Genomic DNA, 26,770 nt, shown 5'->3' with positions numbered 1-26,770 from the left:
GGTTCAGTAGAATCGTTCCACCCTAACTTTCCAGAAGCCAGGAAGACCTGTCCCATCATGGTTGCCAGATGCTGGTCAGCCATGGTCAAGCTGGCAGGAAGTTGGAAGTCACTCCTGCTGTTGCTGCTTTTTTGCCCTTATTCATTTTATTTTTCTTAGGTAAGGAAATATATCTGAAATGATGGTACACAGATTGTGTGGTTCAGATATAAAGAGAGACACGGTATTGTTTAACACTAGGTTATTTCGGTGAAAATAATTGTATCTTCTGTGCCATGCTTTTCTATGGCACAGATAATTGTATCTTCTGTTCCTTTGTTCTGATAAATCAGTATCATGTACTCATTGTTTTATATGAGGAAACTATAAGAAATAGACTACCTCGATCCTTACCAATCTGGTTTCAGGCGTGGTCACAGCACGGAGACGGCATTGATCGCCCTAGTAAATGATCTCTGGTGGGCCAGGGATGGGGGTTGTTCCTCCATCCTGGTCCTTCTTGACCTCTCAGCGGCTTTCGATACCATTGACCATGGTATCTTGCTGCAGCGGCTCAGGGGGATAGGGATAGAAGGCACTGTTTTACAGTGGTTCTCCTCCTACCTCTCTGGTCGCTTGCAGGCTGTTTGGACGGGGGGTCAGGGATCTTCCCAGAGGCCCCTCACTTATGGGGTGCCTCAGGGATTGGTTCTCTCCCCTCTGCTCTTTAATATCTACATGAAACCGCTGGGTGAGATCATTCGTGGTTTTGGGGTGAGGTATCATCAATATGCTGATGATACCCAGTTTTACATCTCCACCCCTGACCACCCTAGGGATGCCCTTTCTGTGATGTCCCACTGTCTGGAAGCGGTGCGGGTTTGGATGGGGAGGAACAGACTCAGACTCAACCCTTCCAAGACTAAGTGGCTGTGGATGACGGCATCCCGGGATCTGGAGTTTCCATATTTAGTGATCGGGGGAGAGACCCTTATTCCCTCCGATAGGGTCCGCAACTTGGGTGTCCTCCTGGATTCTCGGCTGTCCTTGGTTGATCATCTGACGGCCATAACCAGGGGAGCCTTCACACAGGTCCGTCTTGTGCACCAGTTGCGCCCTTTTCTAGACCGGGATGCCCTCGCCACGGTCACTCAAGCCCTCATTACCTCTAGGTTGGACTATTGTAACACCCTCTACATGGGGCTGCCCTTGGGATGCATCCGGAGGCTCCAGCTAGTCCAGAATGCAGCCGCGCGGGTAATTACGGGGGCTTTTCGATACTCCCATGTAACACCTCTCCTGCGTGAGCTGCACTGGCTACCGGTGGCATTCCGGATTCATTTCAAGGTGCTGGTGCTTATCTATAAAGCCCTTCATGGCTTAGGCCCGGGGTATTTGCAGGACCATCTCCTACCACTCTCCCATCGTCCCATGCGCTCTCACAGAGTGGGCCTCCTCAGGGTGCCGTCGGCCAAACAATGTCGGCTGACGGCCCCCAGGAGGAGAGCATTCTCTGTGGGAGCCCCGACCCTCTGGAATAGATTGCCCACCGAGCTCAGGACAGCCCCCGACCTCCTTTCCTTCCGTCGCGAGCTGAAGACGTGGCTCTTCCGTCAACTCAACTGATCCATTTGGGTGTACATTGTTATAATTTTAAACTGTTTTAATTGGGGTGTTGATTTTTAATTTTATCTTGTGATTTGTATTGGAAATTGTCATTTTATAAGCCGCCTTGAGTCCCTCGGGAGAAAGGCAGCATATAAATCGCAATAATAAATAAATAAATAATAAATAAATATTAGATATCTATCTTTTCTACCATTCCAGGAACTTAATGTGTTTGGCAAATACCATGGCAGTTAAGACTTTTTAGAGTTACTCTACTGATTTTAAGAAAGTTATTGCTTCTGATATGAAAGTTCTTTTTGGTACTTCAGAGGTGAAGTTCTAGACAAATAAGTCCAGATCATACCTGGATCTTTATGACACGAGGCTTTTATTTACCTTCCTTTTAGGTAGGCAAATTGCTCTGTATCTTTGTGGGTTAAGGCTTCCAAGCTCCTTATACAAATTATTCATGACTTCCCTGCAGTATCCTTGGTAACGAATGACCTACCTTGGAGATTCTTGTTTTCTCTTTTTAAGGTCTCTGTATTGTCTAGGCTTTCTTCATATGCATTCTTCAGTTTAAATAATTCTGTACTGAGGCTCCTAGATTCCTTCTGGGCACTCTCAAGCTCTGCTTGGGACTCTTCATACTTCTGTTTCCATTCTACAATAATCCTGTCAAAATTGCGCTGCTTCTTGTCCAGAACTCCTGCAGCTGAGTTGGCCTTTTCCAAGTCGATCATTATGTCCTCCAATTCATTCTGCAGTCGGTGTTTTGTCTTTTCCAGAGATGAGCATTTGGCATTGGCAGCTTCAATGGCTTCCTCTGCCTCCTGGAGACGAGCTGCCAATTTTTTCCTGATAGCAGATATTCATAATAAATCAACCCATCCAAAAAAGTCTGACTTTTACAAAAATCAAACAATCTATTATTCAGTTAATGCTATTGAACTTTCTTTGTTACATATTGGCAAAAGTTTGTTTCCAGGTATAGAGTATTTTTGCAACACCTGGCCAGCGCAGAATTTGGGGACTTCTGAAACCAGTGGATCTCAGGAATCAGTTCTGATCTGTTCCAAAGTTTTTTCTGGTGACTCATTCTATATAATATTTACATAAAACTGCTTTGAGATTTCTGCTATAGTTTCACCACTAGGTTCTACTTTTCTTTTTCACATATTCATACCAGTTTGTAAAAAGAATATACAGGTAGTCCTTGACTTACAACAGTTCCTTTAATGGCCATTCGAAGTTAGAACGCCACTGAAAAAATTGACTTATGACCATTTTTCACACTTATGACTGTTGTAGCATCCCCATGGTTACATGATTTACATTTGGATGCTTGACAACTGCTTCATATTTATGATGGCTGCAGTGTCCCTGGGTTATGTAATTCCCTTTTGTTTCCTTCTAACAAGCAAAGTCAATGGAGAAGTCAGATTCATTTAAGAACTGTGTAACTAATTTAACAACTGCAGTGATTCACTTAACCAATGTGGCAAGAAAAGTCGTAAAATGAGGCAAAACTCACTTAACAAATGTCTGACTTAGCAACATAAATTCTGGGCTTAAGTGTGGTTGTAAGCCGAGAACTGCCTGTAGTGAAAAGTTAAGCAGTAACTATGATGTCTCTTACTTAGCTTCTTCAAGTTCTTCTGTTCTTTGGATAGCATCTGTTTCATACTTAGTTCTCCATTGTGCTACTTCTGCATTCCCTTTAGAAAGTGCCCTCTGCAACTCAGCCTTAGTTTCTTGTTCCTCCTCAAACTGCTCACGCAAGAGGTCACAGTCATGGCGAGAAGCCTGCAGAGCATGGGCCAAAGCATTCTTGGACTGCAGGATAAGGAAACGGGAATTAGCCCATTATGTAGCAGAAAAAGGAACTACAAGTGGAATTGTAACTAGCAAGTTCCTGTGATTGATTCTTAATTTTGGGTTTTATCTTTTAGATATGAAATTCCCATAAATTACATTCTATCACTTGATCCATAATAACTATCACAACCTTTATTCTGAATTTATAATCCCATTCTGTATTTTAAGTGCTGTGGTGGTGCAATGGTTAGAGTGCAGTATTGCAGGTAAATTCTATCGACTGCTAGTAGTTTGATTCTCACCAGCTCAAGTGAACTCAACTCAGCCTTCTACCCTTCTAAGGTGGGTAAAATAAAGACCCAGATTGTTGGGGGCCATATACTGACTTTGTAAACTGCTTAGAGAGGGCAGTAAAGTACTGTGAAGTGGTATCTAAATCTAAATGCAATTGCTATTGCTATTTACACAAATCTTGACAAATAATGATTTGATTTAAAGAAATGAAAAACAATAATGAACCGATTTGCCCTGTCATGCAGATCAGTGCAGTTCCATTGCACTGACATGAGACATGTGATTCCGTACCTATTCACAAACTATCTTAAAATGAGAATTTTTCGCTGGCTGTTTCAGAAGCATGCCAGGATTCCTAATGAATGCGTTACCTTGGTCTCTTCCTCTAGCTGCCTTCTAAGTTCATCTATTTGTTGAGTGAAAGACAATTTCCCTCGAGAAAGTTGGTTGATAAGTGATTCTTTTTCTTCCAGCAGCCTTGTAAATTCACCTGCCAGAGAGGTATCAAAAGCAATAATGAGCATATGCTTTTTATGACAGGAAAGCAAAATGGAATGTATTTTGTTACTTGAGGCAAATATTCTATCAGTTCAGATTATTCTAAAGTGAGATCGCCCTTCAGAGACAATGGGATGGTCTCAGATAGTAAATTGGGTGTTTCATAGTACAAAACATTTGCAGGCTGTCTTACACTTTGCCAAAATTGGAGTTATGTTAGGAATTCAAGATGTCTTCTGGTCATAGAGAAAGCAAAGGGAAAAAACAATGTGATGTTGGACTGAAACGATGCAGAAACGTGAAGTTTCAGGTTAATGCATAATGTACATATAGTAGCTGTGCTAGCCAGGATATTCAGTTTTATTACAAATGCATCTCCATTGACTTCTACCATGTATGAATACTTAAAGAACACTAAAAATATTGCAGAAAGATATTGAAAACAAAATAGCTCTTGCATGCAGAAACAGAAATGAAGGACTGGAAGTCTGATTTAGTATTTCTGTTTGGTATCCTTATTTAAAAACCTGAATATAAATTCACAAACCAGTGTCCAGGATTCAAAAAGCAAACCTTTTTCTGAGCCAAATGCTTTTGACTTTATATAACTATTTGGTGGGAATTAAAGAAATACAAGTATTCAGTGCATTCTTATTTTGAATAGTATTTTTCTTTTTAAAAAATGATTAAACGCAGTAATAAAAACTATCTATTGAATAGCCTAGCAATCTAGTGGATTGCTATTCAGAAAGTGTGGTCAGATCAATTTTAAAAGCTGAATATCAATTAGCAATAGAGTGCATATGGTAAACAAGGTATATCGTGCATCTGTTTAGATGCTCAGCTAAACAGAAGCTTCAATGAAGGAAGTATGAATGTTGTCCCTAGCATTTTCCTCACATTCAACGAGAATTCTGAAATGCATAGAGCAGGGTTTCTCAACCTCAAAACCTCTCAGTTACTTGGCCGGGGAGTGTGTGGGGGTGGGGGGGAGAGATGAAGTCAACATTGCTTAAAATTGCTAAATTAAGAAACACTGTCATAGAGTTTAGGACAAGGTAGGCAAGAGTCATCTTATTGGTGAAAGACATGGCATATAAATAAATAAATAAAACAAAAGATACCCAGGCAATAAAGACTGAACTGGACTGGACTGGACTGGACTGGACTGGACTGGACTAGACTAGACTAGACTAGACTAGACTAGACTAGACTAGACTAGACTAGACTAGACTAGACTAGACTAGACTAGAATAGAATAGAATAGAATAGAATAGAATAGAATAGAATAGAATAGAATAGAATAGAATAGAATCTTTATTGATTTAGTCATTTGAACATATCAAAAATTTAAAAGTAATACAAATATACAAGTAGATACAAGGAAAACAATAAAATATTTTCATACTAAGTCATCATCCCTATAGTTAATTTCAGTCTGATCTAAATATTCTGTCTTTTTGACCTTTGATATAAAAGTTTGACCTTTGATATAAAGAGTGCTATTTTATTAATGATATGCAGGTATGTTCCCTGCAAAAAGTAAGACATTTTCTCCCAGGTGCTCTAGTATTTTTTAAGTTTTTAAATAAAATTCTAAGTAAACTGCCCTTTCTGCAGAGTATAGTCTACAGTCAAGAGGGATGTGTCCAATGTCTCCAATAGCTGGTGCTCCAGAGAGTCTTTCTTTAAATCAAACTGCATGAAACCTCCCATAACTTATTATTGTGTCTAGTGCTTAAAACAAACTCTAGGAAAAGCCCTTCTGAGATGTTGAGGTATGTAAGTTGAGGCAGATTTCTGTTGAGAAAAAGTAAGATAAAACACAATAATAAAAATTGTACAGAATTTCATCTAATTGGTGATTAGATGAAATAAAGCTGTGAACTAGCCATGAATAGGAAGGAATGGAGAAAGCTTTGCTGGAAAACAGCCAACTGAGTTGTGAACCAGCTGAATAATAGATTTAGGAGTGGAGGTGATAATGCTGGAGAGCAGTTAAAGCCAAACTGTGAACCAGTTAAATACAAGGTTAGGATGGAGGAAAGCATCCCTGAGAAACAGCTGATTAAGCTGTGAACCAGCTAAAAAGAAACTTAGGAGGAGTGGAGGAGATAATACTGGAGAGCAGTTAAAGCCAATGTGAACCAGTTAAATATAAGGTTAGGAGTGGAGGAAAGCATCCCTGGGAAACAGCTAATTAAGCTGTGAACTAGCAAAAATAAACTTAGGAGGAGTGGAGGTGATAATGCTGGAGAGCAGTTAAAGCTAAACTGTAAACCAGTTAAATATAAGGTGAGGAGTGGAGGAAAGCATCCCTGGAAAACAGCTAATTAAGCTGTGATCCAGCTAAAAATAAACTTAGGAGGAGTGGAGGAGAAAATGTTGGAGAGCAGTTAAAACCAAACTGTGATCCAGCCAACAAATAAGGTGAGGAGTGAAGGAAAGCATCCCTGGAAACCAGCTAACTAAGCTGTGATCCAGCCAAAAATAAACCTAGGAGGAGTGAAGGAGATATTTTTGAAGAACAGTAAAAGCCAGATTGATAGAAGTGGAGGAAAATACTGCTGGGGAATAGCTATTTAAGTTATGAACCAGTTAAAAAGTAGAACTAGTTGCAATGGAGAAGAAGCTCATAATTAGCAAAAACAAAGCATTTTGGGAATAATAAATTATAGATGGAAATGTGGAATAAATTTTAAAGTGAATTGATTTTGAAAGGATTTTAAGAGAGGAGTAAAATATTTTATGTTAAAACTATGGGCATTAGATGTGATTTAAGAAAAATACTGATTTGATTTGGGTCTTAGAAGTAAAGAACATATATGAAATACTGATTGTTAAAATGATAAATGAATATAACAAAGAGCTGTCTATAGTTGGAGTTTAAGATTTAGGGTGATATAGCAGAATGCCAAATATTTAGAATAAGATGTTAGATTGAGTGATAAAAATTGGGTTTGGATTTCTTTGTGTCTTTTTCTTTTTTCTTTTCCTTTTTAAGATGTTAATGGATGAAATTTGGAAGGGAGTGTGAGCAATTGTACTTGTTTTATACCGGATCAAACCCTTGCTCTAAAAAGATGTATTTTATCTATGTTTAAAGAGAAAAATAAATAAAAATTTTCTTCAAAAAAAAAAAAAAGAATTGTACAGAACTGTCAAATAACTTACCGTTCTCAGTTTGCAGCTTCCCTTTCTGTGCAGTGAGATCATTTATCACCCGGGTCATTTCATCTACTTTAGTCTTGGCCTCACTGAGATGATCTTCAAAAGTACGGCATAGTTTCTCTGCATTTGCCTAAAGCAATGGAACAAACCTACTGTAAGCAGGAAAGGAATTTATTTGCTGTTTTAATGTTTTCTGGTACATTTTAATGGAATGTCTGTCAGCTGCCTAGAGTTGCTTCTGGTGAGATGCGAGGCATACAAGTTTAATAATAAATAAATGAAATCCAAATAGAAACTTCTCATAGGTAATATTTTACTGGAATTATATCACCCAAAAACAAACATATAGGAATATATAATGACATATGAAATGAAATAAATCATTTAATTAATAATAATTTGGAATTATTTGACTGAATTCATGAAATGAAATATGTTACTTAGACAATAGTATGCTTCTGTGAGCTTTAGACATTCTTTTAGAAACTCTTGTCAGTAGTTGGGAGAGAAAAAAATACCCCTAAGGAATATTTTACAATTCTTCCACACATCATTTATTATTAAAGAAAAGTAAAATTTAATTTAATTTAATTTATCGAATTTCTATGCTGCCCAACTCCCAAGGGACTCTTGGATGGAAATTTTTCTGAAGAACATGATGTGATCTTACAATAAATTGTCACCCACTTCTGCCAAAGTCCATAAAAGATAGTAGCTTAACATTTCTGCAGAAGAATTCAGAAAATGTCAAAACAGTTTGTGGTCACTAGTTTTAATACTCATTAAGTGACTGCTTCATTTAGTAACTAACAGTTTAGTGACTAATTTAGTGACAAGTTACAATGGAGGTCTATAAAGAAAGGAAAACCGAAGTAAGATATGAAATTAGAGTTTTGGATAGTAAAAAAAGGTAATACATTCTCACTGTGTGTTTGTGCATACACATACTCCCACATACATACATACAAACAAACACACACACACACATACATACATACATACATGGTGATTAGGGTGCCACCATTGACAGGGGAGACAAGGTTGAAATCCTGGTTGGTACTTACCTTACCAGTAGGGGTCCTAACACTTCACCTGCCTATCTCAAATACGAGAATCTAAGAGAGTCATGCTGGCTCAGATGACACTTGGACTAACAAGATCCATATCAGATGTTGGGGAGCCAGGGCAACCTGACAATAAGTGAGCTCCTGGAACCAATCATATATGGATAGGACAAAAGATTCTGGAATTGATGAAATGTCACTACAATAGCAGATCTAATGAGAATGGATATATAAAACTATGCGGGAACTATGGATAGACAGAAAACCATAGCCACACTAACTGAGAAACAGAAAGTTACCCAGCTCTTCAACATAATGAAGAGGAAACTGTTCTTACAACTTAAAATAGACAAACTATCTAGCTATATCTCTACATCTACTGCATCTATCTCTCTATAGATCCCCATTCAAATTTTCATATTAAATTGCTTTTACCTTTCCCTTGACCAGCTGCTCCATGTTAGATGATAGATCATCGACCTCTAACTTCAGCTCACTTTTCTCTTTTTCCAGTTTTTGTTTGACCCTCTGCAAATTGTCAACTTGTTCCCCAAGCTCTGCCATGCTGTCAGCATGCTTCTTCCTTAGTGTAGATGCAGTAGCTTCGTAATGCAAAGTGGCTTCTTCAAGGTCCCGTCGTAATTTGAGAAACTCTGCCTCACGTTTCTTGTTCATTTCCAGTTGTGCTGAAGTAGCACCTCCAGCTTCCTCTAGTCGCTCACTCAGTTCTTCTAGTTCTCGGGCCAGATCTGATCGCTGCTTCTCCACTTTTGCTCGGGCAGCCCTTTCTGCTTCCAGTTCTTCCTCCAACTCCTCTATACGGGCCTATCAGACAAATTAAACACTCTTATGTATTCCACTTATATGTGCTACAAGCTGTATATATAATCTGAATGTATACTTAATTTTGAACCTTATTAAGTTCTCTCTTCACCTAGTTGAACATGAATCTGAGCTTCAGGCCTTTCAAAATTCTGTACCAACTTAGTGGGCAGAAAGAGAAATCCTTCAACAATCTATTAAGGGCAAGACTCCCTCTTAGCTGTGACAGTACACTACTAATCAAAAAGCCCCAGGGGGTGACTCCTTCATAATGGACTTTCTTGGGATTTATTGATATGTGTACAGCTTGGGAAGCTACTGATCGCTGACTGAGCAATAAAATGGCAGAATACATCTTTTGACCACTTCTCTGTTCAATAAGTTCAAATACCATCTATGAAATTTCCTCTGAATTTATTTTCTCCTTTATCCTAATTTGTAAAACACAAAATCAACGATCAGAGTGAAAGAGAACCAGAAGAAAAAAATAGCAGGATAATATTCTGCATTAGTTAGAATATTAATTGTAGACCAAAAAACACCATAGCATAATGAAGCCTAAGTTCTATCATCCCCAGGCAGCATTATTACTGGGATGACAAGAGTTGCAGTTCAACATATAATTGGATAGGAAAAACCATAGAGACATTAAAATGAAGGTAAATGTCTGATATGTATTCTGAATACACGGTGAATTTACGATGTTTCCACCTGTCTGGAAAGGTAGTTTTGTACCATTTCCCCATGACATCAGCCTGCAGTTGTATTTGAAATTATATGGAATACACTATTGAACTTTGCAGGGTTTAGTCTAACTATGCATAGAATTATTCTAAGGGCTACTTGAGATGCAAAAATCCCAGTGCAAATTTTGATGGAAGTGGTAAATAGATATTTTTAAATCTAGAGTGTCTTATGCCCCTTTAAAATTCAAAGAAGCATTAATTACAAGGTAAAGAGAAGCTCTTTTTGTAGTTCTCATCCATGTTTTGACTCTGAACTAGAACTGTCAAAACGGCTTAGTTGCATATTCTACTTCTGGGCAATGAGCAAGTTGCAGCATTATTAATGGCACTTCCCATAACCTCCCCTCCAAAGAGAAATGAAAACTAACTTTGTCAGCTGTTAAACCAAGATGATCATGGAGCCTCCATAGATCAATAGCTAAGGGGAGTATTTTTATTCCTGGAAGGGCTTTGCTCTTGTACAAATTCAGTGTTGATGTCACATATCAACACAGTTCATGTTGTCTTCTTCCAAGATACAATCTTATTCTGTAACTCACCAGCCGCTATATACTTATAATCAAGGGTATTCAGAGAGATGTTTTTGTTTTTGCTGAGTATCTTTTCTCCCTCTCCAATTCACTTTCTCTCATATATCTTTCTTTCCAAGTGTCTCACCTACTCTTTTATGATTGCCAATCCAGCAACTAAGTCCTGCCTATTAGTTGGACCCCTGCAGTTCTGGAAGGAGATTTCAAACCTGTTTTTCTCAAGTGATCGATAGTTTTTTTTTTTTTTTGAAAAGTGCAAAATAAAACTCAATGAAGTTTTCTGTGTGTTGGAGAGGGTGTGGTGAGGGAATGAGTACTGTTATCATTCTTTTCACAGGAAGTGAAGAGCACTTCTTTTAAAGCAGGAGTGATGGATAGCTATTTAGATCTGTGAGAAACCCAAAAGTTGCAAATTATATAAATGGACAAGCTATAATTTCTGATTTCCTGAGATTAGGGGAGGTATTTGGAGGACTTTTTTTCCAAAATGGTTACACTAAACCTATTTGGATACTTAACCTAGAGTATTAAAGTATTTCCTGCTTCAAAATGGCAGAAAATCATACAATCAGAAGAGACTCTCTGAAAAACAAAAATCAGGAAGGCTGTGGCTCCAGTTTACATCTCCTGTTCCAAAGGTTTGAAATGAAGAATTAGATGTGGACTCACCGGCCATGGATCTCATTTATATCACATATATCATTTTTGTTTAAACTGTGGATGAAGGGATGTATGTTGGGCATAGGAAATGATAAGGGATTCTGATTTGCATTTATTGTCAGGCTGTAGAAATGACTATATAAGGCCAGCCGGCATTCTGAAGGTGCAACATTCTTATTTAATTGCCTAGATATTTCCATGTTATTCAATGGTTATAATTTAACCATTAAATCCTCCCAAAAGAAAGAGGAAGAGAAAGTGAATAAAAGAAGGAATCCAAATCATATGAAATCCAAAACCCCTTTCAACATTAGATGAATTTAAAAGAAAAATAGATGTACTCATGAAGTAATAGTTGGAACCTCTAGCTGTGGGAAGACAACACACAGAGAAGCATTATTTAGACCAATAACAGGACATGGATTTTTAAACAGTATAAATTTTACAAATTATATAAATTGGACTCCCAATTTATGAAGCAGCACTGAAGTAGAGAAATGTGATCTGGATGTTTTCTGTGGAATCCAGTGGCATCCAGCAAACCTTTCATACATGGATATCTCTGCCAGAAATTCAGACTGAATGGTATTAAAGCTGTTTAGAAACAGTATCAAGATATACCATTTTGATCCCAAGCTGTGGCCCATTATTTTCCAAGGAGATGCTGAAGATGACACAACAGGTAAGATGCCCTGGAGCACCTCTGGGAAGATGAAGAGTGAACCCAATCAAATGTGCATAACAGCCTACAGATAGCTTGTCACCAGCCCTGTTTAAAGTGAAAAATATTCTAGGCACCTGAAGTGGCTAGAATCCACTCTGAGACTTTTCTGTCATGATCCCTGCCCTCTCACCCAACTACTGAGGTATTTATCTGGGTTGACTTATATAGATAAGAGATTCTGGGGGAATGGCAGCGTACAGTTTAAGCAATAACAGCAACAATAATAATGTTTATTATTATTGCATATTTGTTCCCTTGGTGCAGGTTATCATCCCCCCCCCCCCCGTAATGCACTGTGTTTTTAAGCTGCTCAGATTCACTATTGATTTATAAATTGTAAACAATTACCAGCTCAATGGAGTAAGGATCACTCATTATTTACCTGAAGCTCTTTTATCTTTTTTTGGAGCTGCATCACTATGGCCTGTTCATCTTCAATTTTAGAGTTCATTTGACTGATTTCAAATTCTTTCCTGTTAATGAAATAGATGTTTAGATGTAGTGGAATATAAGACAATGATTCATCAGAATAGCCTTATTGCTTTCTAAGCAGAAATGCAATTTCAGGAGTAATGGCCACCATTACTGCTATTTATCAAGATATTTTATTTTAAACCTACTTGTTAATGCAAAGTTTTAAAAAATCTTATCTTATTTCTCGATTTGCAAACTAAGCAATCCATGGATGTTGTACTTTTAATAACTCTGATACTGGGTGAAGTTGGTGAGTCTACTGTGTGCTACATTTTGATCTGCTGCCAAAGCCAATTTGCTGTAATAAAAGAAACTGTAGCAGATCAGGGGAGGAAAATAAAAATGGAATCCTACAACACTTTGTTTTGTCTTGCTGCCTCTTATTATTGAGGTGTAAAATTTAAAAGCGCCCAAGGTAACTTTGTAGGTAGGGATATTCCCCCGACCTTTCTTTTTAACAATCTTATTAGCTATCAATTCTCTACACTTCCTTCCCAAGCTATCCACTTCTGTTATGTGGAAGCTGTGACTTACTAGTCAAACATACCCACCAGGCACATATGAGAAAACCCCAGGAGACTGACAAACCTTCAGGTTTTGGCTGCTTTCCCTGGACCAAAAAGTGCAGGGAACCTCCAAATACCCAGCAGTTTATATTGTAAGTTTAGGTATGTGGAATTATTTTCACATAATTGGTAGTTAGTTTCCATGTTTAGAAGTGAATATGAAAGGAACCCAAAATTGCTTATACCAAAAAGGCACGTCCCTTCTATATGTTTTGGATTTCAACTTCCATCTGTTCCACCCAGCATGGCAAATTGTGAGGAACAAAGAATTGGAGAAATTGTGATTAAAGGCATTAGCTTGCCTTTCCCTATGCTACCATATCAAACTGAATTATTAAAAGCTGTAAATAACCTTACTTCTTTAACTTTTCTTCCAGTTGCAGTTTATCATTCTCTAAATCCATGACACTTTCTTGAGTCAGTTTCAAGTCTCCTTCCAGTTTTCGTTTGGCTCTTTCCAGATCCATCCTCACTTTCTTTTCTTGTTCCAGAGATCCTTCAAGCTACAGACATAAAAAGTTGGAAGTGAACACTTGATAGATCAAGGCTTCAAGGGGCGATGAATTCTGACAGTATTTTATACTTAGTTACATATGTTATAATAAAGTATAGAACGTCTGTACATCATGCTAAGACATAATGTGGATTATTTGGTTTTGTTTAGCATACTGTATGACCCTAGCCATTATAGTTCGTAAACCGTCACTTCTGGCTAAGCCTGATGTGACCATTAAATCAACATGTGTGTTCATGCTTCACCTTAGGCCATTGTTGTTGAATTGGAAGCTTAGTAATTAGTTTGCTTTAATTCATTTTTCTCAAGGCAAAGTGTGGGTCTGACATCTATGGCAAAACAAATCAAAGCTATTACTCATCAAACACCCAGGCAATCAATTAAAAAGCCCAATTTTATTCAATTAAATGACTCTAAGAACTATTGGATGAAAGATCTCACCATTCCAGATCAATATGGCAATATTAATCAGCAAGGATGAGAGTTGTACTCCTTTGTATCTAAAGGCACCAGTTGGGTAAGGTTTATCTAGGTAAATCAACAACAACAACAAACCAAACATACATCATCAACTTGTTGCTCCAGTTTTACTTTAGCCTTGCTCAGAGTATTGACTTTATCCTCTTCTACTTGCAGGTCATCTAAAGCCTGTTGATGAGCTTCCTGTAAAGATTTCTTTTCTTTTGTAAGTTTGCTGATAGTTTCATCCAGTGCTGCCATTTCTTCTGTTAGGTTTTTAACCTGAAAAATGAAATGGAAGTAACTACAAAAGTCAAGAACTTCTTGTAAAGTCAATGCAGTTCAAATGCATTTTGATCCTTGTTTGTGAAAAACACTGTCCTTCTGATTCATACAAAACAAAGAAAGCTGGTCCTTTTTTGAGTATGCCCTCATGTAAATTGAATCACAGACATGTCATCATATAAGAAAGGAAGGAAAATATCTTAGATGAAGGGTTTTCAGTTGTGAAACCTATTTGTTGGGGGGGGGAAATTCTAGAACTCTTTATCAAGGGCAAAGCTCTAGTGATTCAAAACAAGTTGTGTTCAATTGAGCTTTAATTTCTATTGAAACTCTTATCAAATTTTTACAGTGAAGAACACAGTATGAAAAACCTGGGCTTAGAGTATTGGAGCAGAGACAGTTCCATATCCAGGTAATAAAATATGTTGTTCAAAATAACCTGCATAACAATTTTCAACACTCAAGATGTCATAGCATATAATGTATCTTCCAGGCAACTGTGATGTGGCCAATACTTGAAGAGGAGAGTCTGTGCATAGAAAATTTTATCTACATTAAATGCTTTTGTGTGTGCACACACATTTGTGTCTGTGTACTTTCATTTGTGTGTTTGTGTGTGTAACAAATACTCAGGCACTGCATTTGTTCATGTGAATGTTATCAGAAAATAACAGAATTATAGGTAGTTTCTATGGGCATAGATATCAGGATGACGAAATAAGAGGAGGAAATAATGTAATTTATATAGATTCTCTCAACCATATCTTTTTCCTGAAAAATTATTAGACCTTGAGTTAGCAAAATCCATAACTGACCTCTATATGTCATCAAAAACATCTACAGTATTCAATTTCACTGGACTTAGTGAAGATTTAATGTTTTTCTGTCTACTTTTATACCATGTACAATTTTATGAAGTTATGCTATTGCACTTGTTCCCCCCACTATGTCTTTCTTTTTCTAGTCTTAAATCTCCAACTGTTGTAACCTTTCCCACTGAGAAACTGCAGCTTTCTGAGGCATAGTTCAAACTGTGGACATTTTACTTTTGATTCATTTTACTCTGAAATTTGCTTTTTTTCAAAGGGACCAACATTAGCTTTACATTTTCATTAAGCCATCCATCACGATCTAAATATTCCTTTCCTTATTGTTCAGCATATCAGTGAAGCTAGGAAAGATTTCATTCCAATATGTAACTTTTAACCCATTTATACAATCATTATACAGTTAGACCAGGTTGATTTTTGTTTTTTGTTTTTAAATATTAAAGGTACCTTATTTTCTGTAGCATGTTTTTCTTTCTCAACTTTTGCCAAAGTAATTTCAAGGTCATCAATATCTTTCTTCAGCTCAGAACATTCATCCTCCAGCTTTCTCTTCTTGGATGTCAGCTCAGAGTTCATCTCTTCTTCATCTTCTACCCGTTCAGTCAGTTCTTTAACTTTGGCTTCCAGCTGGATCTTAGATTTAATCAGTAAATCACATCGTTCTTCTGCATCCGCAAGGGTATCTTGCTCCTGTCAGAATTTGCAGCGACTTGTATTAATGGCTCAAGAAAACCTATTTAGCTAATCAATCATCAACTATACATTTTAGTATTAAGCCACAAAATTGGAATCTAGACTAGATGCTACTCTAAACCCATGCTAGATGCAAGGGATTATTGAAAAAATGAGATATTTTTGAGTTCTTGGAAAAATATTAAGCAGTAGATACCAAGGTCTGGATAGATGAAAAGTGTTCACACTTGGCTTTTAAACTGACTCTTTATTAACACAGTTTGAAAGGACTAGACTCAGAGGTGGAATTCAGCTGGTTTGGACCAGTTTGGGCAAACAAGATGTTAGTTTTATGTCCAGTTCGGTGAACCGGTAGTTCCGATGACCGGCTCGCCCGCCCCTCCCAGGAATCCCCACACAGCCCGTTTTGGATCCCAGGTAAGTGTGAGAGGGTGGAGCCCAGGGAGGTGAAAAATGGGCTACCTAGAGGCTCATGGAGGGCGAAAATGGGCCTATTTCCAGCCTCCATAGAGCGTCTGGAGCCCAGGGAGGTGGAAAACGGACCTCCCAGAGGCCCATGGAGCACGAAAATGGGCCTACTTGTTCAAATTTTCAGTTGTGCTTTATTTAGTCTTAGCAATCTATGTCACTGGTACATTGTTGAAGTTTTAGGCATGATAGAAGGACAATGGATCTCTTCCACTGCTTTTACCTTGAAATTTGCATCAAGGGAAAACATTCTTCGATTTTAGAGGTATTATATGGAAGTTCTAGTAATAAAATTAAAGACTTCACTGAAGAGTAAGTATAAAGAATACAAAATTACTGACAAGTTCAGCTACTTATACAATGAAAATATTGAAATAGTGGCTAGTTTCTGCTTTTTAGGGTTAGTCTGCAATAATGAAACCAGGAGTCAGAAAATATGCTACAGAGGTGTACCTGGTAGGTTCACAATGAAGACTTCGAAAAAGATTTTCAAATGCTATCATATTTCTGTGCCTACAAAGATCAGAATCAGGTAAGGAATAGTTTCCATGTGATACTTTATAGAAGTGAAAATTGGGTTTTGAAAAAGTAGGATAGAAAAAGTATTGATGGTTTGGAATTGAAGTAGTTGTAACAGACTCCTGGGGATATTGTGGATAGCCAAGAAAACAAATGAATCATCAAATACATCAACTTGAGTTCTCACTCGAGGCAGAAATAACCAGGTGCAAAATATCATACTTTGGACAGTACGTGAAGACCTAACTCTCCAGAGAAATCTGGAAAATGTGAAAATAACCAAAACAGTGAACAATCAGCAGCATGTTTACAAGATTCAGTTACAGTAGCAATGTGTGCACCATTAAAAGACCCACAGAACCAGCCTGGGATCAGATCATCGTGCAGATAATCTATATATGTAGTCACTAGATTTAACAGTAAACTGGCACAAAATAATCAGACATACAGCACTTTTGTTGAGACTGGGTTTTTTTGTACTGTTTCTAAATGTGTTGTCAGCACCCAGAGATGCATGTGTGAGATTGGTACCATAGAAGTAATTTTCTAAATAAATAATAACTAAATAAATGTTCAACTCTAATAGCAAGTGATGGCTCTATTTAAAGCTTCCTTTTGGAATAATCTAAATTTATCACATCTGGTGATTATTATTAAACGAGGCCCAGGCAGAAGAAGAGCATCATGGCTTCAAAACCTAAGGGACTGGTTTGGACAAAACTCAGCAGCACTTTTTCATACAGCTGTTGACAAAAATAGGATTGCCAACATGATCGCCAATGTCCGATGACGGACATGGCACAACAACAAAAAGAAGGTGATTATTAAACCCAGAACTACCATTTTAATTTCTGAATCCTATACATATATCATAAAAAGTGAATCCCTTTCAACACTATATATTCTTATGTGAATACAGAGAGTCCTCACTTATGACCACAATGGAGCCTGTCTATCATAAATGTAAGTCATTGTTGTCATAAAGCGAGTTACCCACAGGTCCAACTGAATTTTACAATCCTTTTTTCAGTGATCAATAAGCAAACAACCAGTACAATATTGCAGCTTCTATGATATCTCAACCAACATTATTCATCTCATCACAAAGGATTTATGAAGTGAAAAAAGAATGTGGTATAAATTGCTTTGCATGTATAAACAGAATAATCAGTCAGTTGAGATATAAGTTCAAGAAAACAAACACTTAAAATATGCATTTTTTTCTTTGCCAGTGCAAAAGTACACCAACGAATTGTATATAAAATGCTACATATCCCAAATTTAACATTCCATTTCTTTGTTGATTTGCCATGGAAACTGATTCTGAGACTGAAATATGTATAAAAACATTAGTATTTATATCCAAGCTTTTAAAGTTTTACACTTCATATATTTACATGTAAAGTAATGTTAACTAATGCAGAGCAAAACAAAGGTTGTCATCTTTAGTTGAACAAATTATTGAAACTGGCTGTTTCTTTTTTTTCCTGCTTTTTTAGGATATTTATTTTAAAAAAATAAAGCAAGCTAAGTTTATTGTGAAAAATACTTGAAAAATATGATAAACTAAAAAAACAACCTTTTCCCTATTTTATAGAGTAAAAGATTTATAATATTTCCCTTATTAATTTTTATGATGTTTTTGAATATGTTTCTCCTTTGTAATTTGCATATCCTTTTTGTATAGATTTATGTTACTTCTGCAATCTATGTTTTTGCTTTAAGAGAAAAAATGCAAAATTATTACTTGTTTACTTGTAGGAAATTGACTATTCTCTAGTAATAGAAATATTTTTTTTTACCAACTTTCTTATAGCAGCATTTTATCAATGGAAAGAAAATTCTTCTCCTTGAGCTATAAACTTTGGGGAGCCATATTTGAGCTATAAACTTTGGTGAGCAGCAACTGAAAGAAATAATAATAATAAAAGATTCTACTTGTTCTCAGGCATTTCTTGAAAAAAACACCATATTGTCCATTCCAATTTTCTCTTGCTGCAAAATGTCTGACTGTCAAACATTTTGTGAACAACTTTAGTACCTATCAATTTTATTTTTTATAAGATGGAAAATGTATCAATCATTTTTGGCAAGCCTTCAATTCTACTTATCTATTCTTTCTTTATGATTCACAGTATATGAAATGTAATTAAATGTTATGTAAGAAGTACTCAAAGAAAGGAAGGGGACTTTTGAGTAAATTAAGGTTGTAAGTATTAAAAGCTTGTGCTAGAATTAAATGGATCAGCATCAGATGGCTGCTGTCTCCACCCAACGAGAAGGAGCGTCTCAGGTAGGACCAACGCCCCTTTTACGTGCCCCTGGATTTCACTTTTGTACTTAGCAGGATCAGTTTTACAGCAAGCTTCCTTTGCTGGACCAAAGCTTGGGTTGGATTAATTAACACTGATATTTTAATCTACTTACTGCTTGCAGCTGGAGGAGCAGGTCATTCTTATCCTGTACAAGAGAAACTTGCTTTTCTTCAAGCTCCTTCCTTCTGGCTTCTGATTTTTCTAAGGCCTCCTTCAATTTCAGGAACTCTTCTTTCATATTAGCCATTTCTTTTTCAGTCTCTGCTGATTTTAGGAGGGGTTTGATCTTAAAGAATAGCTTCATCCAAGGCCAATTTTTCACAACCATGAAAGCTCGAATGTTCCACTGGATCACAAGTAGGGCATCTCTGCAGGGAGGGAGGGAGAGAGGGAGGGAGGGAGGGAGGGAGGAAGGAAGGAAGGAAGGAAGGAAGGAAGGAAGGAAGGAAGGAAGGAAGGAAGGAAGGAAGGAAGGAAGTCTTGAGTTATCTGAAATGGAGCCAACTATAGTACTAGTTCTTGGATCTTCTCTCATGATCTTAGGCCTTTGTAATAATTTATTTTCTTTTATGTGCTAAATATTATAGTAATGCTACATATTTTAATAATTCCTAGTTCTAGATTGTATGCTTCATTTTGTGTTACCATTTCTACATTTCTTTTGCATTTTCAAAGCAATAAGTACAGTTATCTGTTTTTGCAGCAGAAACAGCTGTGACAGCTACCATTAGTACGGATACATGTTTTTATTTATATTGTATAAGTAACAGGGGTTGGGTTTCATCAGGTTCTGACCAGTTCTGGAGAACCGGTAGTAAAAATTCTGTCTGGCCCCGCCCCCATCTATTCTCTGCCTCCCAAGTCCCAGCTGATTGGGAGGAAATGGGGATTTTGCAGTAATCTTCCCCTGGATTGGGGAGGGAATGGAGATTTTACAGTATCCTTCCCCTGCCACACCTACCAAGCCACACCCACCAAGCCACACCCACAGAACCGGTAGTAAAAAATTTTGAAACCCATCACTGATAAGTACCCTTTGAAATAAGAAAAAAACAATATTCGAGCCTTTACTTATATGTAACAAAAGGATCAAGTGCTTTTGAAAAACTGCAGCTATTTTTCCTTCTTAGTGATGCAAATTTATTTATTTATTTTATATAAAAAAAAAAATTAGGTTTTTCTCCACTGCTGAATTATAGTGCTGTAAACCTATCCTTGAATCCATGCAATTTTTTGTTTAGTGTGCCATTCCACATCAAATGGCTCCTGGCGGTTATCCTAGGATTATATTTGGTATGCCTATTGCCAGTCATTATCTTGCCCTTATTGCCAATGTTTCAAGTTACTGGAGTTATCTTCCTCCCCACCATAGTCAGTGATGGAAAAGCCTGACAGGTTTTATATACTTTGAGGTTGTCCTTGGATACTGTTAGAATAATGGAGGAGAGGTTATTTTAACAATGCTGTTACTAAGGATGACTTAAGGCTGTCTCACTCATGGACTTCAGTGGAGCACAGGAAGAAAAAAAATTAGCCAGAACATGCCAGTGCAGAAATAGACATGGGGGAAAAATCTTATTCAGCTCTCAGTCAACATAAGAAAAAAAACAAACCTTGTTTGCATAAGATAATAATATGGAGAAAGAAGGAAAAAAACAATACATTTTTTTCTGGCATTTTCTGGCATTATTCACAATTGTGAAATATCAGATACTACATGAACTACTTCAAAGTTCTTTTCCATAAATCAAATTTCTACTGCCTCCTCAAGCTACTTCCTTCACATATGTAATTTAAGACTACAAATTCCTAGTCCACATGATGAAAGTGATGGCTTGTAAATTTGGACGCTGCATTATCTGGATGATGCCAGGCTGAGGAAAATTGCTGTATAATATAATCACTTGGAAAAAAGAAGTAACACTTTGTCCCCAGTACACAGTGTCGTGAAGAGTATGTAGCATAATACCTTCGTTCTAACATCTTCAAGAACTCAGTATGCATCAGTTTGCCTCGGGCTCTTGCTTGAATTAGAGTTAAGATCTTGGCTAATCTCTCATCTCTCATTTCTTCCAGATGGCCTAGGAGACCAGCTTTAAAAAAAACCTGAAATACATGCCATCAGTTTGTCAAATAAATTTAATCAATTGTTATTGGTGACACATAGTTCAGTTTCAGACATGTAACAAAGCCATATAACAGTATAAGGGCATAACAATAGTTGTATCAGCATACTGTGATAACAAGATAAAAATAGTAGAGTATGAAATCTTAATGCCGGTTTAGAAGAAGTGATATTGCATTATCCAGTGCATAAGGTGGTTAATTAAATAGTTGAAATTACTATTGACTCTTGAAATATAAAAATATATCTCATTTTTCTTTAAATTAAACATTGTAAAAGCAAATGAGAATGATAATATAAATCTATACTACCAGAGCTAAGAATATACCTTTTTCCGTTAGGCTTTTTCCTTAATAAAAATTGCCATTTAGTCCTATTGCTAGGTCCATTTTTTTTTAATCACTACTTAATTTTCAGCAGACATTTGAAAAAGGTGAAGACACTGAGGGTTCAAACAATATTCCATTCTATCTTTCCAGGCTATGAAAAAGACAGGGAAAGGAAAATGAAAATACTATAAATGAACTATGATTTGGAAATTGTGTCTATAGAAGCAATTTGGATTCTGGGGCCACAGACAAAGTTGTCTTGAAGATGGACTGGGCATTGACGCCTTGAATAAGTTAATTCAGGACTGGGTCCTCAATTCTTCAATATTTTTACAAATGATTTAGATATAGAAATATGAATGTTTATCAAATTTGCAGATGACAGAAAATCGAATGGAATAGATAATATGCCATTATTTTAGATGGAAATAAACTAAAAATGATATTCGCAGAGAAGTAGACTGCAAGTAAAATAATAAATTTAAGTACACAAATGAAAAACTCACTTTGGAAACAAAAAATAAATGTACGGCTTTAGGACGAGAGACATTTGGCTTATAATATTTCTCCTGAAAAATATCTTAGAATAGAATTTGTTTGATGTAGTGGTTAAGCATCAGGCTAGAAACTAGGAGACTCTGAGTGATCTTGGCTAGTCACTTTCTCTCAGGCCTAGGAAGGAGGCAGTGACAAACTACTTCTGAAAAAGCTTACTAAGAAAACTGAAGGGACTTGTCCATAAATTTCCTCATAAAGAAATTAAGTAAAAAAACAAAGGAAGGGAGGGAAGGAGGGAGGGAGGGAGGGAGGGAGGGAGGAAGGCAGGAAGGAAGGAAGGAAAGAAGGAAGGAAGGAAGGAAGGAAGGAAGGAAGGAAGGAAGGAAGGAAGGAAGGAAGATACAAATTTAGACTGTATCAAAAGAAGTAAGATTTCAAAAACACATGATATAATAGTTCCATATTATTTTGCTTTGGTCAGACCTGATTTTTATTATTGAGCTCATTTGGAATAAGTTCAGAGAAAGGTAGTGAAGTGATTGGGAGCTAGAAATTCCCATGAAAAGATGTTGACGGAGCTAAGGGTATTTTCCTTTGAGAACAGAAGACTGAGAATACTGCAACAGTTGTACAAATGTAATAAAAGTGTTAAAATTGGTTTAGAATTGGGACTGAAACTAAGATACATAGAGATAGATTACGGTATACTGTGCTGCTTACAGAAGCAAAGTTATAGATATATTTATGTGTATATACAAATAAGTGCAAAAATAATAGCTCATTGCGAAATGAAATTGCTCTAGTTACTGAGCCATATTCCACAATGTAGAAGGCTGGACAATCTAGCAATGAAAATATATCTTCTTCTGGGTAGTATACGTGCAACACAGCAGCTTTTCCCTTCCAACTCTAGGATTCTATGAGGGATGTAATATAATTTCTAAAAATGAATATATTAGAAGAAGGAAAGCTAGGTCATGGGGTTTTTTTTATTCTAGTGCAAAAGCTCATCTCTTCTGGAACTTAATTAAAATATGCCAGCTAAACTACAGTTGACAGGAGGAGCAGCAAGTTAATAATTAACTCGTCTTCTAGCCTAGCAGTGTGTTTAAATCTATGTGTTAAGTAGAGAAGTGGGTGTAAGCAGGAGAGGAGGTAGATTCATGAAGGGAGAAAAAGTGCTAGATTTCACAAGTGCTCTATGGAACAAAGGCAAGTAATCTTACAATAATAGCCACTATCTTTCTTCAACTTCAGTCCTTTGACAAGTGGATGGATTGTTAATCTTTTGGCTTTGGTGCAAGGAAAAGGCAATCATTGGAAAGTTGTGGACCCCAGACTGCGGGTGGCCCATCTAGTATTTGACAATATCAAATACTAGCTGGACACCCGTGCTTTGCTACAAAACTATGGCTCGGACTTGATAAATTGACACTTACAGCCTGAAACTTCATGTAGAATGTGTAACTCTGTAGCATCAGAGTGTGTTAATATAATGCAACTGGCAGTTGGAACAGAGGGGGAGGGGGAGTAGAATGTCCCAGCCCGCAGCATCCATCGGTATTCATCTGGCTAGTATCCTGTCAATGTGTGAGAGAGTTGAGGGGTGTTTGGAAACTCAAACAGTATTTGCTGTGTGAGCAAGAAGAAAGGAGGCTGGGTGTGGCTTAGCTCAACTGTTCTGTAGTAAAGCTACTTGCTGCTGTGAAAGTAAAACTGAAAGTGAAACTCCTCTCCTCTGCTTGTGTTTTGCATTTGGAACAGATTTCTTTTGAGGTGGAAAAACTAATCAGCTAAAATATAAGCCCAAAGATTACTTATTACTTTGGATTTCCTGTCAAATTCCATATATACAATAAATAAATAACCTCTGTCATAGAAAAAGGAAAGCCTTTGAAAGTTTTAAAAGCATCCTGCTCAAGTTTTAATAGACATTTAGGAAATTTAAATGGGAATAAATATTACAACATCTTGCCTATCTGTATAAACATCAAGTTTGCAAGCAGCAGGAGTTTTAAATAAAACCTAAGGCAGGATATCTGTTAGTGATTTATAAAGGCTTCTACAGTAATTCAACTACTATTGTGCTATATAACAGAAAGGCAGGTTTTCTATCATTATTATGGCCAAGTAATGCTAGAAGATTCTCTATAATACTAGTGGAGAAATTGTCTCAGTTGATACCAAAAATGGTCTTTTTCAAATATATGAGCGCAGATTGATTTGTCAGCCCAGACACAATAAAACCATTTGGACCCAAATGTAGCTGATCCCTACCCAAGGCACTTTAGAAATGCTTCTCCCTTTATGTATTTATTGTCAGCCTAGATACAGTAAAACATTTGGACCCAAATTGCACAGTGGCTGATCTCTACCCAAGGCACTTTAAATGCTTCTGCCTTTATGTATTTGAACCATAATAGCATTCTGGTAAGCTATTTATAATGGAACTACTCTGCCTGTGCAAAGAAGCCAATAGAGAATCTAGAGAAAATTGGAGAAATGTTGCCTGTTTCTTCAGGATTGGGGGACAAAGCACTTTAGAAGGATTTCAAGGATGACTATAAATCAGATCAGATCAGATGACTAAAAAAGATCAAACCTTCTTTTTTGCATTAAAAGATTCATACAATTGATTGAAATTTCAATCTGTACCTGTAGATAGCAAGGCTATGGATCTGGTAGTAGATCCATTTTAAATCTCTCCTTTCATTCTTGAGATAAAACTATTCTGCCCAAACATAATCCAGAAAGACTTTATCAACGGGGGCTGCATATGAGGAGATACATGATTAAAGAACATAAATTAAGGGTTATTCTAACTCTCCCTTATAACCCTTATAATAGTTATTTCATTCTAAAAGAGTTTTGCTCCAGATACCAACTAGGAACATGTCTTTTCATTTTCTCCATTGCTGGATAAACTGAACTGCTTTACCTTGGTGTGCCCAAAGCGATACTGGTTATGATCAATATCCAAAGAGCCCAGTAATTTTTCAGCAGCTTTTCTGCTGTCCACAAACTTGTCCTCTGGAATTGCAGAAGGATTCAGGATGCGATATCTGGTAAGAGCAAATAAATAACAGACAAAAAAAAAAATTAAACTCCAAACCATGGTGTAATTCTTTCCTTGATTTAGGAATCAGGAAGTCTACTAATACCTCACAATGTGTGCCTTTCCACAACAAGTTTAATACTTCAGTTTCTAAAAATGTAGATATTGTACTTTATTTACACAGCATACTAAACTTATTTGTTTATTTATTTAAAACATTTATGTAACTTGATTGGTTTTAATCTGGATTAGTTTTTTGAGATTTGGCAGATTGTGACAATTCATAGGATATGATTACGATTTCATTACAATGTGAACACAAAAATGTAACCAGATTAAATATGTTAAGTGAACCCAGACACTTTGTCCATCTAATCAAATATGTCTACATCAATCTTTTTCAATCTGGTGCTCTTCAGAGATGCTATAACTGCATTAGGCAGAACTTTTAACCCACTCTGGCCCACTATCCATGCTGACTGAAAATTCTAACTGAGGAACCAGTTTATGCTGATTTATGCAATTCTGAGAAAATATGTTCATTTTCAGAAGATGAGATGGGCACTACGTAGGCAGTGCACTCTGTGGAGTCAGAAACATCCTTTTGTTCTCTTTGCATATTTGCATTGCATATTTTAAAATATATCTTTCATGTTCTCATTTTTTAATTCAAAGACAATTTATTCTGGCCAGTTATTGGCCAGAATAAACGAAGAACCGGATCTACTGAGCTCAGGGGTGGGTTCTACTTACCTTTACTACTGGTTCATAATGGGGCCGCGCACAAGCACAGGAGCTTCTGCACATGCGCAGAAGCATTTTGATGACATCAGGGTCAGTGGGCAGAGCCTTCCACTGGTTTTACTACCGGTTCTATAGAACCGGTTCGAATGGGGGCAACCCACCATTGACTGAGCTGCTACTAAAGAACAAATATCATTTCTGTAAAGGTAACAGTTTAACTGTGCCATTGATTTTCACATTACCTTTGTTTAAAGTCAGCATAAATGACTCTATTAGGAAAGCCTTTGCGGCAAATACGGATTCCTTCCAAGACACCATTGCAGCGAAGTTGATGGAGGACAAGGAAAGCATCCATTGCCCCTGAAATGATAGGATAATAAATGCATTCCTATATACACATGCTTAAAAGCAGGATTTCCCCCCCATTAGATTAAGTATTAAAAGCAATATATATATACAAAGAGTTTTACCTGGAGTTTTTGTTTCATTGGGAATAATGCATCGCACAAAGTGAGGAGATGTAGATCGTAAATTAGTCATCAATTTATTTAAATTTTCCTAAATACAGAGAGAATAAATAAATAAAACCTAAACAGTGGAATTAGAGAGAATATAAATTGCCATTTATAACATGAAACATTTAAATCATTTAAACATTTAAATCACAAAACTGTGTCTCATTTACTTTGGCCATGTCATGTAGGCAAATTCACTGAAGAAAGTAATTATTTTTGGAAGAGTTACATCATAAATTACCATACTAATTTTATTTATAGGATACTAACTGTAGTCCTAAAATGAAGCGTATATCAGTTCTCTGCTGTCTATTCAAGTTTTCACTTAGGGTTAAGTATTCTTATTTTGTTATTATTTAGATATAATGCTAAATAATAATGTTATATCATATAATAATGAGTTTGGGTGAGTTTTGAGCTTGCGCATTCAAATCTAACATTTCTTCCATGTAGAAAATTAGAAACAG

The 26,770-nt window shown here is 36.7% G+C and overlaps 1 protein-coding gene across 1 annotated transcript in view; it reads right to left on the bottom strand.

The window, feature by feature from the left end:
• The window catches only part of MYH15 (myosin heavy chain 15), an 86,877-nt gene that overhangs the window by 24,946 nt on the left and 35,161 nt on the right, over positions 1 to 26,770 (bottom strand). The window contains exons 19-32 of the mRNA XM_070942705.1: positions 26,259 to 26,346; positions 26,031 to 26,148; positions 24,928 to 25,051; positions 21,007 to 21,143; positions 19,150 to 19,405; positions 15,490 to 15,732; positions 14,033 to 14,209; positions 13,312 to 13,457; positions 12,297 to 12,387; positions 8,868 to 9,257; positions 7,372 to 7,498; positions 4,071 to 4,189; positions 3,227 to 3,423; positions 2,096 to 2,445 (exon numbers count right to left, since the gene is read on the bottom strand). Of these exons, the coding sequence (XP_070798806.1) occupies positions 2,096 to 2,445; positions 3,227 to 3,423; positions 4,071 to 4,189; positions 7,372 to 7,498; positions 8,868 to 9,257; positions 12,297 to 12,387; positions 13,312 to 13,457; positions 14,033 to 14,209; positions 15,490 to 15,732; positions 19,150 to 19,405; positions 21,007 to 21,143; positions 24,928 to 25,051; positions 26,031 to 26,148; positions 26,259 to 26,346 (2,563 nt within the window). The remainder of the gene's footprint in view (positions 1 to 2,095; positions 2,446 to 3,226; positions 3,424 to 4,070; positions 4,190 to 7,371; positions 7,499 to 8,867; positions 9,258 to 12,296; positions 12,388 to 13,311; positions 13,458 to 14,032; positions 14,210 to 15,489; positions 15,733 to 19,149; positions 19,406 to 21,006; positions 21,144 to 24,927; positions 25,052 to 26,030; positions 26,149 to 26,258; positions 26,347 to 26,770) is intronic.

This window comes from Pituophis catenifer, unplaced genomic scaffold (genome assembly GCF_029215685.1).
Source record: "Pituophis catenifer annectens isolate HBS135680 unplaced genomic scaffold, rPitCat1.0.hap2 SCAF_4, whole genome shotgun sequence".
NCBI lineage: Eukaryota > Metazoa > Chordata > Lepidosauria > Squamata > Colubridae > Pituophis > Pituophis catenifer.
This window is presented reverse-complemented; position numbering and strand designations above follow the sequence as displayed.